Source organism: Bombus pyrosoma, linkage group LG13 (genome assembly GCF_014825855.1).
Source record: "Bombus pyrosoma isolate SC7728 linkage group LG13, ASM1482585v1, whole genome shotgun sequence".
NCBI lineage: Eukaryota > Metazoa > Arthropoda > Insecta > Hymenoptera > Apidae > Bombus > Bombus pyrosoma.
The window spans coordinates 8,952,014-8,969,949 of record NC_057782.1 but is presented as its reverse complement, the minus strand read 5'-3'; the positions used below and the strand labels follow the sequence as shown (position 1 = coordinate 8,969,949).

At 36.1% G+C, this 17,936-nt stretch overlaps 3 protein-coding genes and 1 long non-coding RNA gene across 5 annotated transcripts in view; 2 read left to right on the top strand and 2 right to left on the bottom strand.

Moving 5' to 3' along the window:
* The first annotated feature begins 282 nt into the window (after nucleotides 1–282).
* LOC122574317 (hatching enzyme 1.2) lies at nucleotides 283–8,320 on the top strand. Its single transcript, XM_043741760.1, has 5 exons — nucleotides 283–6,757; nucleotides 7,033–7,212; nucleotides 7,411–7,713; nucleotides 7,805–7,938; nucleotides 8,153–8,320. Exons 1-5 carry the CDS (start codon nucleotides 6,592–6,594, stop codon nucleotides 8,318–8,320), a joined length of 951 nt encoding a protein of 316 aa, XP_043597695.1. The 5' UTR covers nucleotides 283–6,591.
* Nucleotides 8,321–8,372: 52 nt separating this feature from the next.
* On the bottom strand, nucleotides 8,373–12,148 carry LOC122574314 (serine/threonine-protein kinase fused). Its single transcript, XM_043741753.1, has 10 exons — nucleotides 12,007–12,148; nucleotides 11,730–11,873; nucleotides 11,517–11,630; nucleotides 11,299–11,444; nucleotides 11,061–11,240; nucleotides 10,833–10,977; nucleotides 10,564–10,760; nucleotides 9,049–10,277; nucleotides 8,661–8,845; nucleotides 8,373–8,562 (listed from the first exon to the last, which is right to left on the bottom strand). Exons 1-10 carry the CDS (start codon nucleotides 12,094–12,096, stop codon nucleotides 8,494–8,496), a joined length of 2,499 nt encoding a protein of 832 aa, XP_043597688.1. The 5' UTR covers nucleotides 12,097–12,148; the 3' UTR covers nucleotides 8,373–8,493.
* Nucleotides 12,149–12,270: 122 nt separating this feature from the next.
* Nucleotides 12,271–14,888, bottom strand: LOC122574316 (U11/U12 small nuclear ribonucleoprotein 48 kDa protein-like). 2 transcript variants are annotated; one of them, XM_043741758.1, is made up of 6 exons: nucleotides 14,771–14,888; nucleotides 13,840–14,102; nucleotides 13,600–13,768; nucleotides 13,460–13,522; nucleotides 13,082–13,226; nucleotides 12,271–13,003 (listed from the first exon to the last, which is right to left on the bottom strand). In XM_043741758.1, the coding sequence occupies exons 2-6, from the start codon at nucleotides 13,969–13,971 to the stop codon at nucleotides 12,400–12,402; spliced, it is 1,113 nt and encodes a 370-aa protein (XP_043597693.1). In that variant the 5' UTR covers nucleotides 13,972–14,102; nucleotides 14,771–14,888; the 3' UTR covers nucleotides 12,271–12,399. The 2 variants fall into 2 exon arrangements, with proteins under 2 accessions (XP_043597693.1, XP_043597694.1); XM_043741759.1 differs by lacking the exon at nucleotides 14,771–14,888 and adding an exon at nucleotides 14,620–14,751.
* Nucleotides 14,889–14,921: 33 nt separating this feature from the next.
* Nucleotides 14,922–17,936, top strand: part of LOC122574318 — a 70,882-nt gene continuing 67,867 nt past the window's right edge. Inside the window, exons 1-2 of the long non-coding RNA XR_006318999.1 lie at nucleotides 14,922–15,070; nucleotides 15,270–15,379. This is a non-coding gene — a long non-coding RNA (uncharacterized LOC122574318). The remainder of the gene's footprint in view (nucleotides 15,071–15,269; nucleotides 15,380–17,936) is intronic.

Sequence of the window (17,936 nt, the reverse complement as noted above, 5' to 3'; positions counted from 1 at the left end):
GAAGGCGAAGGGGAAGGCGAAGGCGAAGGCGAAGGCGAAGGCGAAGGCGAAGGCGAAGGCGAAGGCGAAGGCGAAGGCGAAGGCGAAGGCGAAGGCGAAGGCGAAGGCGAAGGCGAAGGCGAAGGGTTGGTTTGAAAAGTAGAAGGAAATGTAAAGGGAAAAGTGGAGTGGAGTGAAAAGGGTTCTTGATAATAAGCTCTCGATCAAACACAATAAGTTAATCAAAACTACTGAAGTTTCTGAGATGTAATATGTTACGATATCCAAAATGTTCCAGGGTTTAGCAGTTTGTCAGTATATTCTATGGGTATCATCTTTGTGATCAGGCACAAAATGTTAGGTAAACATTGGTTAATCAAAGTTTTATCAAAAAGTTATATTAAAGATACAAAATACTTTGACTTTCAATATTATTTTCAATTTCACCCATTGAACTTTTATTTGCGGATGACTTTAAAGAGATGAAACAAGATCAAAATGCGCTTCGTGGGGTAATAAATTCAATTTTTTATCGCTAGCAGTTTGGTATCGAAGTGGGGTATTAACAACTAATAAGAGTAGATATGTTAGGTTTTATTACCTGAATATTTGGCGATAATCGTCTTTTCAATCATAAAGTGATATAAAAATCAACAAAACAAGGCTTATATTCTTCCTGTGTAGTCTTCATAAGAGATTTATATCTTCTTTTCTATTACAATAAGTACGATTTAAATATTGAAGCTACCTCTTTACTGCCTGAAACTATTCCATTTTTCTCAATTGTACCTATTCTGTTCTGTACATTCCTCTTTCTTTCAAAAGTTCAACATATTCGCTCCTTCATGCGAGGTGAACTATTCGAATTGAATTCGCGCCGGTGATAAACTGCTCAACCTTTTAATGTAATTTTATTATTTTTCATTTAACCTAAGGACAACTACTCCGAGCTCGATAAAATGATTTTTCTCCAAGGCTGGTTGATGACCGTAGACTTTTTGTCAACTCTCTTCGAAGGGTATAACGAACTTTATGCTGATCGCAATCCTCATGGACGAACCACGTAGCTTTTCTTCGTGATCCTTCCTGTCCTCCACGATTCACCTTTCCCTGCATTCATATACTCTATTTGTTCCTGCACATTTTCGTTCGACCTATCGTACTACTTCGATAATTCGTCGACCCGAACATCTATCCTTCCTTTTTACCTTCTCTCTTTTTCTGTTTTTCATATTTTTTTACTTTCTTGTATTCTTATTTTTCGTCTTTATTTGTGCTATTCGGTGAACGTAGAATCACCATTGTTAAAACGAATATTATAGTAGGAGGTGGTCATATTTAAAGGAGGGTTAATGGTGGAACAAGATGTAGGATTGGCACATAGGTACCAGTCTATCTACCTCTTTCCTCTAATTCTTGTGGTAAGCAGGTAGAACCGGGGCAACGATCGACTGGGGTCATTGGCTGGATCCAGTTATCAAGGTTAGGGTCCTTTTCTTTGCTCGCGAGAGATCATCGTTTCTCCTCGATAAATTTCTCAAGTTTATTCACCCGTATGCGAGTCGCATCGTAATGCGATATGTCAAGATCAGGCAACAGCTCCTGCCTTTCAATTTTAATTATTTATCAACTACCAGGTAAACGATGACTGACTAGTAAGTTTCACATGCTCTTTAAAATCCTTCGCATTTAATGGTTCGATGACTATTAATGCGTATCCGTGTAAATCGAGAATGTAACGAAACCATTATCGTTAACACATTGGCCTCGAAGGAAGTGGAATAGGGTGGCTGATTCGAGCGATGCGAAAGACAAAAGGAATTGAAAAAGTCTTCGTAACGGAAATGATCCTCGTCAAATTTGTGGACCTTCTTAGAGGCTAGAGGCTAGAAAATGATCTACGTCTTGATTTATCGTCGGATAGAAATTAAAAATAATGTTAAACGCGATATCATTTTTCTAGAATATAACTACAAATAGATTTATTGTACAGTATGTACGTAACGTATTGAACGGGAATTAAAAATGCCAGACTGTTCTTTCGTTACTCTGGAGAAAGACAAACACGGGGACGAATCATTTTTGTTCAGATAAAAAAATTGATATTCGATTTATTCCCAGTGGATACTTGTCCCGTACTCGTTGTCTGACTCCTTTTTCCTCAGACTGTGTGTGTGAGTACAGTTTCTTTTTGAATGTCCGATCGGTCGCACGTTGTCGCCATATCTCGATCTTTCTGTTGCGAGACCCGTTCGCACGAGAATTCGCAGATTCGACAGTCGAACCAAACGTGGTCGTGCGGCCAACGACCGCGACTTTCTCCTTTTATGCTAATTTTGTTAATACGCTATTTTCACGACTTTCGTACTTCGCAAGCATGCCATTTTATCGTCCTGTATCTGATGCAGGACGGGCCGACGAACCAAACGAAATATTTTTGGCGAAAGGAGATAATTAAGAAACAGTTCGTTGCTCGCCCTATTACGTAAAACCATATCGAAGCATTTCAGAAAGTTCAACGAATTTGACGGTTACGATAATGGAACGAACTTAAAGTCGCATACACTGTCGACCATAAGTATCGGGGCAGTTTAATTGATTTATGGTAACGGTATATGAATTTTATTAGAGTACGAACTAACGATGAATTAATAATTAGTATCAACGTTTACTGCTTTCTGATGGAACCACCGGGATATAACCTTAAGCTATCAAAAAACATAGCAGTAATATATTTTAGTATTCCTCTGTATACGCTATCACATACGTTTACTATATAAATATCATCGTATTAACATCAGTAGTATTTCCATCACTTTGGAAGATTAGTCCTCTTAATCTGATCCTTGTGATATATCGACGATCGGCTAGTGTCGACAGATAATTGCGGAATATTCTATCCATATGTAATCGGAAATAATTCGATTAAACAACCCGTTGGAACAAATTGAACGAAATCAGAGAACGAGCTTCTTGATTTGAATTACGAACGATTCATCAATGGATCGATGGTGGTTTTCCAGACTTAATGTATGCGAATAAAGGATAGGTTGTGAGTGACACCATGATTCGTGATACAGTACGATGCAGAGAGTATATACAGAGTTCGTTGCCCCATAAAAGAAGGTGGGTGTATTGGCCCCGACAGGCGTTTCTGGGTTTATTACCTACGTCAGTTCGATCGCAAACTACCGTGCGTCTATACCCTGTAACACTGTATTATTTCGACTGGCGACTGATTGCCAGTAGAGAAGTACGGTAAAAAAAATTATGGAACGCACCTTTCGAAATTTCTCCTCGGAAGGTAATATACATCGGATACGACAAGGTAATACATCGATGAAAGCATTTTAATGTCTTTTAAACCCATCATGGTTTTACACGCTATACGAGTATTTCTAACAGGCAGCGCATACTTGCTGCCTTTACCGTCTTACTTTCTCTTTAATTCCCTTTAAACCCTCCAGTTTCTTTACGCACACTCGCTACCTGAAGTAGCGTTCCTTCTTTTCTTTAATTATTTCTCCTTGATACTTTCACGATGGAAATACTCGATTTGGAGAAAAGTAAGGGCGGAAAGGAATCGATTACTCTTTCATGTTGCTGGTACCAACGTGTACTTAACGCTCGAAGTTATTTTTTTTGCAAAGAATTAAAATTCCTCGCGATATGCAATATGCGATCTGCGAAAAGAAGCGCAATTACAGCCACGAAGAAAGCGAAGACGTAGGAAAATCGACATTACCACGCCATCGGTATGAAATTTTGAAAAACGAAAACGAATCGAAATGAATCCAGGCGACCGATGAGTTAAACCGAGCAATAAAAATAAGTGAATGAAATCGGAGATGATGGTTTTCTCACGATAAAAATATTCTTTCGTTGAGAACGATGACGATAGCGGTAGCAATAGGCGATGACGACGATAATAGCGGTAGCGACGTCGTTTCTGCTCTCTTCTAGCGTCGGGGCTGCTTGTTCGTCAGCGTGGCTATACGGTACAAAGCTTCTTAGTGGGGATGGAGGACACTTTCACTCTCACAGGTGTATGACCGAGTCGAGAGCTCGGAAATACTTGTTACCTGAACGAGTATCGTTGGGGAAAGAGAAGGGGGATAGAATATGGCAATGGAAGGGATAGAGGGGCGACGAAAAAGAGATCGACAACGGGAAAGAAAGAGGGAGGAAAAAGAAGGGAGGGAAGGGGGGACACAAAGAAACGTGACAAACAAATAAGAGAAATGACAGAACTGTCTAATTTTTGCAACTATCTAATAATAGAATGGTACGTATAAAATGTCGTCCTTTTTTTTCAGAGAATCTTTTAGTCGCATCTTCGGTTATCGCAAAGACGTTATAGTCTGCGCAGTAATTAATTTCCAATCATCGTTAAACGTATCGATACCGTATGTAAATTAAAGTCATGGTGTGAAAAACACAGGGAGAATAAAAAGGAAACGTATTAGAGATAGGAACGAATGGTTCGGAAAGCGGAGAATGTCGCGTGATCCGCTGGATAACGACCCAGTGTCCACGTGCTTGTACGTATATTTACAATTTTCTTTGAAATTTTACCGATATGATCGTAAATTTGAAAAATTTTATAAACTTTCAAAATTCCTATAACGCACATAATATATTCGGAAAAGGTTTCTAGAAGTGTCCAAATACTTTCGGCATCCACTGTAGATGGGTAACGAGTAGCCAGGCAAAAACAAAAAGAAAAATAAGAAGATAGAGTGCGAAGAGACTGGACGAGGTCAGTGAACCATGAAAGAGTATGGTTTTTTGGTCAGTGTACACACTACCGAAATACGTTCCCGACGCGGCGAGACGTTCCCGCCGATATTTCTCCGTGGGTCCCCAGTCGGCCCCAGTGGGTCAGTGGTTCACGAAGAACCTCTCGAGGATACACGCGAGAAAGATACGATCCTTTTGCAACACGCTCGATGTTTACTCGTATTTTTTTTTTTTTTTCAACATTACGTATTTAAACTAATTCTGTTCACGGTTTATCATAAACGTATTTATTATATTCACAACTAATATTTCATATGTGCGAGATATATTTTTGTTGTACATATTTGTTTATACCGTTAACAAATCGATTGTTTCTCAATACATTAAAACAAATATTCTCTGGTTTTTAGAAGCATATACTCTGTGTAATTTGTTTTAAAGACTTCATATCCCAAAATATGAAAAATTAATGTGAGTCAATATCGCTATAAATATGGATATGTTTCATAAACATGGATAACGTTTACAATAAATAAGTTGTAGTTTCTATATACATTTTTAGACTCGTTCCAAGTTATAGCACGTTGCACAGAGAATCGCAAGATGATCTGCAACGCGTTTGACACATGCAAATAAAAGTAATCACGATTTTAAGCGAGGACAGAAACGGAGAAATGATACGAAGTAAACGAGAGAGAAATAGAGAAAGAAACGAATGCAAATGTACGGGCAACTCGATCGTTAGCCATCGTATCTACTTGAAAAAGGTGTACCGATCGTAACAGACGCGAAAGAACCATTCTGCTTGCTTGCGGTTCCAAGAAATCCGGTTAGAATTTAGGCTATGTGGAGCTCCTACTCGAATCTGGAACAGGTTGGTCATTGACCTTGCTTCGATCGCTCTTTGAAAAGATTTTCAAGCGTGATTACAAGTTTACCAGTGATTGTCTTCGACACGCGACACGAGACATTGTCGTTCTCTCCACGCACTTTCCGCTATTCGAACATGTTCGAGAACTGTTGCGAGGCAATTAAATATGAAAATAGTTTTTCAACTAGGAATCCGAATATCGTGATTTCTGGTGGCCGATCGTACGATGTCTTTGTTCGAAAGTCTTCCGTGGTTGATAGAACGTGCATAGCAATATGAAATTCCTTTGATTTTTATCTTCGAATATAACGATGATTATAGTAGCTATGGCGATCAAGGCAGAGATCGAAAGCTGACAAGAATACACCAAGAGAGCACGAGAGCAGGGGAGAAAGGCCCGAAATGATTCCGAGATGACATGTCCATATACCGAATTACACGACTAACTACCGAATCATTTTGACCTACATATGTATATGATACCATGTTTTCCCGTATGCTCTTCAAATGGTTATAGAGATAATTTTTAATTGCATGTATAAGTAACAAGATAAGAAAACAAATTGGTATTCTCCTTGCGATCTCGATATCGTCTATCATGAATATGCATTGATATGTTATTTTCGAAGAAAATGTCAGGCATTATTTTGAATGGACCGGAAACATATTTGATTTTGACATGAATTTTCGTTACCATCAGTAATATAAACTAGAAAAAAGAAAGTTGCAGATGAAGCGTTAGGTTAACGCAATGTTGGCCCTTAATGGGTTAATCAACGGAAATGACGGTGCATATCGGTTACGAGCCAGTTTTACCAAGTAACGTTTGATAATGGAAGACACGAAGGGTGGGCAGCATACGTGTCTATTTATTTAAGTACGTATGCCCCTGTTCGCGTATAAAAGTACGGTTTTACCGTACGATATGTATTCTAGTTGATATTTTGTTGGATCGCAGCGACGGAAAAATAACGATCGAGCATACTACTTATCGTCTAAGGATGCTTCGGTTCAAAAATAGTGAAATGGCAATTATATTGTTGCTCGTAACGGTGGCAATCGATGTCGATTCGAAAGCTACTGATTACGGTTCGAAGCGAAAGATTGTTCCACCAACGCCGAAATTTGAAGGAACGTTCAACGAAAGGCACGAGCATCAAACCATCGGTATATGATCGTAATTGAGAAGCTTTTTGAAAAAAGGATCTATATGGTCTATGGTAAACACCATTGGTCGAAAGTAGCCGGTACTTTAAGCGCCGTTGTAACTATAAAGTCAAACGCAATGAAGATTTAAACGAAAAATTCGAAGCAATTTACTCAATGCGCTATTCTGTCTTACGAGCCTTCTCTCAGAAAGCTGTCCAATTGATTGGCAGAAGTAGGAAAATTCATTCTAATTAAATCACGATTCGTTATTTGTTTCTATTCACTGCTGACAGCTGATCGTATAAAATCATGGACGAAAGAGGACAAACAGAACGTTTGGGAATTAAGCGGTTTGTACGAAGGAGATATAATGCTTAATTCGGAGGAAGATGGGGGGAAAAATGGTCTGGTGAACAACGCGTTTCGTTGGCCAGGCGGAGTTGTACCCTATTACATAAAGGAAGAGGATTTTGGTAAATCATTTTGTTAAGGGAGTATGCTACTTTGATATTTGAAGAAAATTAGAAGCCTTTGAGAATTGAAGCCAAATTTTAAGAAAATTAGAAGATTCGATTCTTTAAATTGTCAAGATGTTGTACCCCGTTAAGTAGATAATACCGATAACAAAGCTGAGATAAATGATGCCATCGCATTTACGTGTACTTTTGTAGATGAAGAAGATATCGAGGTAATCGAAGGTGCTATAGAGGAATACCATAAGAACACCTGCATACGTTTTCGTCCTTATAAAAAGGCAGATACCGACTATATCACTATAAAGGGCAAAATGTCGGGATGTTGGTCCTTGGTTGGTAGGCACGATCGCGGACAAGTAGTGAATTTGCAGAATCCGGGATGCGTGCACCATGGTGTGGTCGTGCACGAGTTGATGCACGCATTAGGCTTTTACCATCAACAGAGTGCCGCGGATCGTGACGAATGGGTGACGATAAATTGGGAAAATATAAAACCAGGTAACGCGTCGATTATTTCGATGATTGGCACATCGAATGGAAATTCACGTTGGACAAACAAAATTTATTCGCGTTATTACGATTTATACAGGCAAGGAGCATAATTTTAATAAATACGACAATGGCACTGTCACAGATTATGGAATTGGTTACGATTATACGAGTGTAATGCATTATAGTTCTCACGCGTTTTCAAGAAATGGCGAACCGACCATTACACCGAAAGTAAGTAATCGGCGTAATTTCGCGAATTGAAAAGTTTGCAGCAATACGGAGATAACTCCGATACTTGTATTTATTGGAAAAGAACGGAAGATATAGGTTTCATATTCATAACTGCAAAAGATTATTATTATTATTACGTTGGCCCGAGAGTTGATAGCGAAAATTAGGAAAAATTTGAAATCCTTCCTTTTTGCTCAACGTTTGTATTCCGCAGAAGGAGGAAACAGAACTTGGTCAACGAAAAGGACTCAGCGGAAAGGATACACTGAAGTTACTAGAAATGTACAAAGAGGAGTGTAAGAAACGGCAAATGAATGAAACCACGAATAGCGACGATTCATCGGATGATATATCCATCGAGTGGTTACTCACTAGATCGTAATATCAAAGTTGATAAATTTCTATAGTAGCATTTAGTTTGACGCTGTGTTGAATAATAAAATGAATAATAACGTTGGAATCGTGTTTAATTTGATAAAAAAAGATAATATGCAAATTTGTTGCTGTCAAGTACAAGAAGAAATAAATGTTAAAATATTCAAAGAAGGAAATGCATCAAGTAACAGGATTTTGTTGATTGTAGTACATCAATTCCTTTAATTCCTTGACTGCGTCTTCGGCGGCCTGAAAGTATATTTCGTATGTACTCTCGAGCCTATATTTTAGACGACGACGACCCGAGTTCTTATTTGTTTCGTTCGAATTGTAATTTTATTACTTACAAGCCTTACACACTGATCGTTGTCAAGGATTAAACTTTCTACTAGATTCTTCAGAGACTTACACCAGATTTGTTGCAAAGCTCTACAAGAAAATCTGGCTAAGAGTCTAATCAGCTGACATGTTCTCATTCGGAGTATCGTTTGTCGATGCGTGAGCAGTTTACCGAGCTGCTCTATTGAATTTCCTTTTTAACGAAAAAATATTTCGTTGATATTATGACGAAACGACAATCGATTTACAAACGATGAAAGAGAAATGGCGAAAAAATAAAAAACGATATAAAAGAAATAAAAAGAAAGTGAAATAATTAAAAGGGGAGGAAAACTAAATCAAAGTCTTCCGCCGATTAAAAATAAAAACATGAGAATTTCGAGTCGACAAACTTACCCGATAAATGCGAATGCAATACAACTTTTTCCACAAGATGAGCATTTTCTGGTTGAGAACGTAATATGCTGCTTAAAATCGCAACGAGGTCTACGACCACGCGTGCTTTTCTTTTTTCCAAACTCAACAATTGTTGTAATAATGTTACTCCGTTTACGATGTAAACGGCGTCGCAGAATTGAGTGAGAAACTGTTGTCGATTGTAAACTAATCTGCAAAGTACAAGCATCATGTATTCTAGAGTTTGTAGCTCGTCCGCGGATAGCGTAGATGCTGATCTGGTGTTTGCATTTGTCGGTTCAGACTTTTTGTCCAGTTCGAACTCGGAACGTTCGGACATTAAAAGTTTCAGAGAGTAAACGAGATTCGGTACGACTCTAACATCCAAGTACACTTGCGTGATCTTCTCGAGAGAATCTTTCGTTACCGATACAACGAATGGTAAAGACAAGAGACAAGCAACGTATTCGACAACGCGACAACTGGCTGCTGGATTCCTTAATGGCGATACAAATACCGACACGCAGTTTTGTTGAAGCAACGATCCTACTTCGCCCTCCATAATTTCCTCCATGGATCGTTGTAAAAACGCTATCCATTCTTCGTTTTCGATCGGCCTATCGACAGCCTTCGGATTCCAATCAGGTATTCTGTTGTTACATGATAGTCCAGCATTAGCTGAATCATATCTTCGATAACGTAGCTGTTGATCACATGCGTATTCGTCGTTTTCATGGTCTCTTTCTGATTGAATCGTTTCGACTTCTCGAGGAGCGATCTGTTGCACAAGATTCAATTTATTACCACCGGTATTTTTTAGTTCAATGTTCTTTTCCGATTTTTCTTCTTCCGAATATTGTTTCGAGTTTCGCTCACTTAAACGAATCGGTAATTTAACGTTTGACATCTGATCAAACGTTAAAACAGTTTGCTTATTTGTTGAATTCGTAGTGTTTGGACAATCACTTCGACACAATGCATGATCCGCTGAGAGTAAGTCGCTTTTCAACGATGCCCTTAAACTAAGATTTCCTAATAATACATCGACACTAGTGCTAGAATCCGTTCCGCTTGGTTCGCTATGTCGTAAAGTATAACATTGGTTCATTTCATGTTGACAATATCCGTGTGGTATCGGATAGCGCGGATTTGATGTAAATGTTTTCTGGCGACGTTCTTCGATTGTTCTTTCGTGCTCTTGTAACTTTTTAATAGCTTTCTCCAAAAATCTGCATTATATTCATATAAAATTCTTATTTACTTAAGAGATCTGTATCTACTCGATCTCATCAATCAAAACTAAGTTTTATCAAAGGTTTCTTGTCTCAATGACAGTATTAACTAGTTAATTCTAGACATTACAACTAGTTCTAATTAACGGAATACAATTAATTCTCGAATTAACTAATTAAAACCAGTATTTACAAGGAAGATCTATTAGTCGAATGTTCACTGGGAGACTCAGTTTTGATGAAAGTTAGATTTTAACTGTAACGTATATGTAAACATATATACTTTGATTGATGATTGGTAGGTTGCACTGCCAAGTTCTGTAGTTGCATCTGTTTCTCTCTAGCCTGACTTGCGGATAAAGGTGTAGTGAATGGTGTAGGCCCAATTTCACCTACTATTACTATCCTATTTTTGACAAAAGGATGATCTAAAAGAGCTGGCCAAGTTAACCTTTGCGAAGGATCCTTTTGTAGTAAACCCTACTAATAAAATTATCATTGATGAACAAGGAAAAAATAAAAACCTTCTAAAGCTTATCAATACGCTACAACCTGTAAAAATTGTTTGCAATTTTGAGAAATGTAATCAGGCCATTTTATCGCTTCAAATCTTATCAATCTGACTAAATGTAGAATAGAAGTTGTTTGAAAAGGTGGAGACCCTACAACTAGTTCATACACAATACAACCCAAGGACCTGGAAACAAAGTGCTATGCGTATTATATATACTGTGCTTTGCTAAACATTCTCACATCTAGTTGTCTATAAAATTAACACACCACAAGTCTGCATTATGGTCATAAGGGCGTTCCTCTATAAGTTCTGGAGCCATATACAGTGGCGTTCCCTTTATAGAAGTTAATACATGCGTCCCTGTACTCATACTGCGAGCAAATCCAAAATCACATAACTTTGCAACTCCATTGCTTTCAAGAAGTACATTTTGTGGTTTAAGATCCCTAGAGCAGAAACAACTTATTATTATCAGAAAACATTTTAACAGGTAAAATATCGAACCTGTGTAATACTCTGTTGGAATGCAAGTAGTAGAGTGCAGACACAAGATCACAAGCTATTACTTGTGCCCTTTGTTCTGACAAACGACCTGCTTTACCTAATATCTCATACAATTCCTTGTCTGCATACTCAGTCACAACTACTATCTAAAGAAAAGATTAGCTGTATTCTACAGGAAATGCATAATTGCAAATGCTTCTCAAAAATTATATCAATACCTCATTTTCTGTTTCAAATGAATCAAGCATTTGTATTATATTTGGATGATGAAGATGACGTTGAATTTCACATTCTTGCCGCAAACTCTTTAGTTCTTTGAATGATCTACCACGCTATATAATTTTATTTGTACGAAACAGAAATATATATAAAATTATGAATCCAAGCAGGTAACCATCACCATAAACTTGGTCGAATATTTATCGCTTTACCTTTCGGATTACTTTGAAAGCTACGATTTCACCGTCAGATCGTTTCTTTGCTTTGTATACTTGTCCAAAAGATCCCTCGCCCACTTGTTTTAAAACTTCATATTTTTCCATAATCTTATTGGATACACGTGCGAGCGTGCGCGTCTGTATATATACATATATATATATATATGTATGTATGTATATACGAAATATGAATAATATAAATACGAAAAGACAGATTAATAGTTTTATAAATAAGAAGTATAGAACATAATATGATACCTATTATACGTACTTGGATATAACAAGGCACTCGTTTGGCAACGTGTAATGAACTATATCTATACCTACAGTCAAGTGTGACACATAATATATTACACGCCATATACTATGGAACAAAATACACCATGGCTGAACATAACCAACATTTGAAAATTCAGACATTTTTTAAGCACAAATAAAGCAATTTATTAGTGTAAAAAACATTCTGTCACTAAATAATAACTGGTTAGGTTAACAGATTAATAATCTTTTGTTAATGAAGTAATAATTAAAACGATAGGCTTTACTGTATATATTCTTTTTCTAATTTCATGGAAAAGGAAAAGATGCAACCCTTAGAGTTAGGGTTTGTGTCATTATTTATACAGAAAATCCTTTAATATCAATAACGATACAAATTTAACAGTTATAATATTAATTTTTCCCGGCGATCGTTACTTCGTTTAGAGGTGTTGCTATCAAATGACTTGTCACTCTTATGAGATTTCTTATGATGTGTTCGTGTAGAACCATGTTTGCTTTTTCTATCATGATCACGTTCCCTCGAATGAGATCTCCTATGTTTATGAAGCTTTTGCGCTTTCCTTGATTCCGTTGTAATTCGTGAACTTTCTCTTTGTTTTGAATCTTTTGGACAAGCAGTATATGATTTCTCAAAGTACTCATATTTCTTATTATATTGAGAACTGGAATGTCCGCGATGATTCTGCGTATTTTCTATAAAGACATCGTTGCATTTTAATGGAAATTCATTAATCGTATCGCTAAGACTATTACTGGAACTTTGAATTTCGGTAGTAGTATTCGTATCGCGATTAGTTGCATGTGCTTCTGTTATATAATCTATATATAACTCCATTTGCTGTTGTATAACTTCCCTGAGAACTTCTATGTGAGACTTTTTATTTGTATGTACACCTCTGTGCTTAGCCCGTCGTCTTTTTAAATTACGTTCTTGTATAAGCAACTCCAAAAAGGATAATTTCTTATCTTCTTTATCTTGGCTTTTCCTGAAACAATATTAAAGGATATTACAAGATATTACATATGTAAGGCCTAAAAAGTAAACTTTGTTTGTACAAACTTACAATTTCTGAATATCTGTAATATCATGTCCAATGTCAGGCTTCACTGTATTTGATATAACATAATCATATAAAATTTTCCTTTCATCACAAGTAAAATCTGTGAAGATTCTATTGGACGTTCTTGGAATTAATCGCTCACCCAAACCTATTATCAGTGTTAAGAATTCATGTTTTGAAAAAAACTACATACTTAAAAAATAAATTAAATAAGGAAATATGAGGTAGATATTTAATATTATTTAAATATATGGCAAAGAACATGAAAAAGGATATATAGAGCTTGTGCCAAGTAGAACATTCATAACTTGCTGCAAAAAATGGACTGATTTAAAACTTGTAGAAATTTCAGCATTGAAATTTTGTGTGCATTATACTAACCAATTTTCAAAGTTGAATCTTTCTCCTTTGCTTTTTGTAAAATGCTGTTTTGCATTTGTGAATCTACAATTAAATCAGGGTTTACCATAAATCCTGTTATCAAAATTGAAATTGAATTTCTAATGAAGCTTAATACATACCTAATTTTATCGAGGAATATGAGTTTAATGATAAACATGATTCAGGCAGTGGAATATCAAATTCATTGTAACCTTCGTGTTTCAACTGACAGCATTCCAGGTGTTGATATAACATCTTTTTACTAACTTGATGAGATGAATTGTATGGACAAACCAGCATATTATCATTCTAAAAGAATACATAATAAAGTAGTTTTGTTTGTTTAGTTGTTGATGAGATATTATCTCTAATGTACTTACGTCGGTTCCTATACTTTCTATGGTCCAATTCAAAGTAGAGATAGTTTCAACAATTTCTTGGTGTATTTTTTTAGTGAAATCGTCCAAACTTTGGCATTGACTTTCACGGTCATTCATAGAAGAATTTAGCATTTTTATTTATTGTTAGAAATAGTTTTGTACAACGGAAGCAATATTTAATGATTTTCCAATAATTTATTTCAGCGTGAGGTTATATTTTAGTTTGGGAAAATTTGTCCTGGCGAATACGATTATAGAGACATCTGTAAGAATCATAAAATTAGATGACGAACATATAAGATAAATCATTTATAGACGAAGTATGGAATAGATATGGCATCTTATAGGGTTTTGTGTCACAAGATTATGCTATTTACGATTTAGAGCGGTGAGTGTAGGAATTATCTGAAATATCGATTTTCAAAAAATTGAAGTGTTTCTTATTGTAATTTGCTGCGACAAACATAAGAAATATATTCAATTCAATCGTCAAAAGTTATAAAGCCAGTAACTATGAAAAAATCATTTATTAAACACTCCTTATTTACACATAACTCTTACTACTCGTATGTCATCTTTGCAATCAACAATAATGTGCAAAAACGGAAATTGAAAGTAATAAAAAATGTAGAAAATAAAAGGAAATATATTAAAGTGAAACAATAATCAAGCTTAAATTCTATTACAGAAACTACAACACAAGTTACAAGTAATGTTAACAGTGAAATGGACGATTGAAGAAATATTAACGAAAAAGATTTCAGAGAACTATATACGTACTTAATTTCGTTATCTCTGTTTATGAATTGTTAAATAAATACGTATGTATTAACTATATAATGTTAATAATATAATATAAACGGTAGTAAGATTAATGCAAAGGCGATGTCATCGAAAAAGCGTCACTGATAGATTAAAATACGTTACTGACCTGACACAATGTCTTACACGCTATCGCCACGAAATTCGACAACTAAATGATTCCGATTCTCCGCATTTAGCATCCTCTATAGTACGTACTCGCACGGTTTGACGTCACCCCTCTCTCCCCACCATTTGAAATTCGCTGCGCAAGTTGCGGCGCAGGTGTCAGTTTATTGTCGAAAATCAGAGTGATTAGATGTGTATCTGTGTTATTCCGCGACAGGTGTCAATTTCTCCGCTGCGTAGTGTTTTCATAATCATTCGTTTACTACTTGAAACCACGCTACTGGCAACTGGTTTAATTAATGTACGTTTCTATTCAATATTACGTTATAATCTATTATTTGACTATCTTCTTTTCTTTGATTGTCTTTTTGGTTACTCCATTTACCGGTAAATCGTGTAATGATTTTTCAAGACGCAATTTAATCGATAATTGTTTCATTTTCAAATAATCTATTCTTTGTATATATTTATTTTAATGTTTTGATCTTTTTTTTGTGCAGATCATTGCTTCATTGCGAGGGAAACTTTGAAGCATTAGAAGGATGTCACGAAATTCAAAAGGACACTGCAATGTTCAACGATGAATCCGAAAACTTTTCATGCAGATTTGGTAACGTTTGATTTTCTTTAATTTTTCAGTAGTTTTTAATAGTTTTTGTTATATTCGAGAAGGATAGCTATCACAGACAGGTTTGAACACGTTCTGCGCATCGCGTTTTTGTCGTACTGCGCAGTTATGTTTAACGGATAAGAAAAGCGCGCCATGTTTTATTAGCACAAAATAAATGGCGTATATTCAGTTAGGCAGGCAATATTTACGAATCACTTGTACGCAGATAGAACGAACTAATATTTATTCCGGCCGAAAAAAAAGAAAATCGTACACGATTATTGCATACTACGCCCCTACATCGAGTTAGAATTTCCTTTTACCTTTACTTTTATGTTTTATACTTTGTATATTTATGCTTTATTTTCTATGTAGTTATTTATCTATATATTTCTACGTTTATTTTTTTTTACCCAGGAAATTCTGACTCTACTAGGAATAATAACTTTATGAAGCCATTAAACATTTCTTTCACAAATGTTGAGATTCGCCTACAATAGTCAATTAGGATAGCTTAGGATTTCTCTTTTTGCCTTTCATTATCAATATGCACCTTTCGCTTCATCGTGTATCATGTATGTTACTGCATATTAACTACATATTCTGTTTATATTATACGATATGATATCGTTTTCTCTGTGGTAAACGAATAATAATTAGTTTGTAATCTTGTAAAAGCAATATTTTCATAAATAAGCACTTGATAGTAAAGTGAAGAAAAATATGAAAAAGGATATGTTCCCTCTTTTCTTTACTTCGTTATCTTCTAATAAAGTTTTCTCTTCAATGCGTTATTTTAATTTTTCTGATCGCGCGCAATGCTATCGGTAAGGTATTTGGTGTGTTCACCCGTGTTATCATCATTTTATGTTGGTAACATAGGAAATAACAGTAAGATTTTGTCTATGATAATATTTGTTGCCAATAACGGATAAAATTTCGAATGGTCGCGTTGGGTAAACTAATTCATCGGTGATTTCGAAACGAAGTCGGTATACTAAGAGTCGGTAACAACGAGAACCGTAGAGCATATTATCGACTATGGAATTATCCCTTATTGACATTAGATATTTTGTAATTTTGTTCTACCTGATCAGCATCTGGTTTAATAATTGAAATCATATACACTATAATTATCCACGTTTGTAACACAATTTCCGTTTGTTATATAGAAATAGTTATACTTCTATTTCGATAGATTTTTAAATATAACTTTAATTAGTCGCTTATCTGTTACTTCAAGTTAGTCTCATAGGAAAGGAATTGTACGGATATATTTAAAAAATACGTTCGGAAATGTGTAAGAAAGAAGGAAGATGGAATCATTTCTGAGCTACTGCAATCCGTCGAATATATTACGCGCGATAAATGTCTACGTTAATAGTTAATGGTACAGTTTAATGGCGTACGCAGGTGCGGAGACGTCTTGTTGTTTACCTTCGAACTTGTACGTGCTCCCTAGTGGTTTGTTAACGACATCGTTTTAAAACGTAATTCTAAAGATTTATTTTTTCGACTAAATTTATACATCCACGAATCTTTGATAAATATGAAAACGACATCGTTCGACGCGTTCATATCATACGGGAGCGCAATTTATCCGAAGATTTTTTAAACGTAGATTTACCCGAAAGTTGTCGATACGATCTCGGCTCGTGTTCGTGTTGAAAAAGTATGAGTCACGCGTCGACGCGTGATGTGTGAATCTTTTCGGAGATCCGAATGCATCGAATTCGTAACGTATAGACCGGGCGAAAATTGTATCCGTTTGATGGTTTAAGCGTGAGCGATGCATGCAACGGCGAAAGCTACGAGAACGTGACAGTTAATCGTAGGAAAATTCAAATACGTAATGATCCTTTCCCGGTCCTAAGGAGTAGACGTAATGTGCGTATATTTACTTTAGTACCCACCTGTTGCCGTAACCCAGTTTCTTACATATACCAAGCGGGAAGTTTTTCAACTTTCCAAGGATTCCTGAAATTCTCCACCTTTACGCGATGTTTGCGAAGGGACAATCGAATTGGAAGGCATTTACGATGCACGCTGATATCTCTGGAGCAAAGTACTGAATATTAATCGGATTTGTAATGTGAACTGTCGCGCTATGAAACTCTAGTAGTTTCTATTCTTCGCTATCGTGACTTTTAGACGACTTCTTTTTATGAAATTTCTACGTACAGAAAAGGTATTTGTGCTTTGATTACTAAGAAGTTTGGTTCATTGTAATATACACGAGACGCACATTTGACTGTATGAGATTCGCGAAGGAAGTATACAGGCAGTTGTTATTTCGCACGATACTCGTATTTTATACGGAGGAAGCGTTTCGTTAGGCGGAAATTTTTGAAAGAAATTTCAATCGCAGGTAAACACGGGCGAACTGTATGATTTACTGATCGAAATAAAAAGTTTATCGGTTCGAAAGGTGTTTTAAAATGGAACGTTCCACGATCGATCGATCGATACTTAAAGAAAGTGGAAACTTGTAAATAATTAGATAGGAATAAACAAGAGGATCGGATTTAAGATGGTACGTGGTCTAGAAAATACGTAC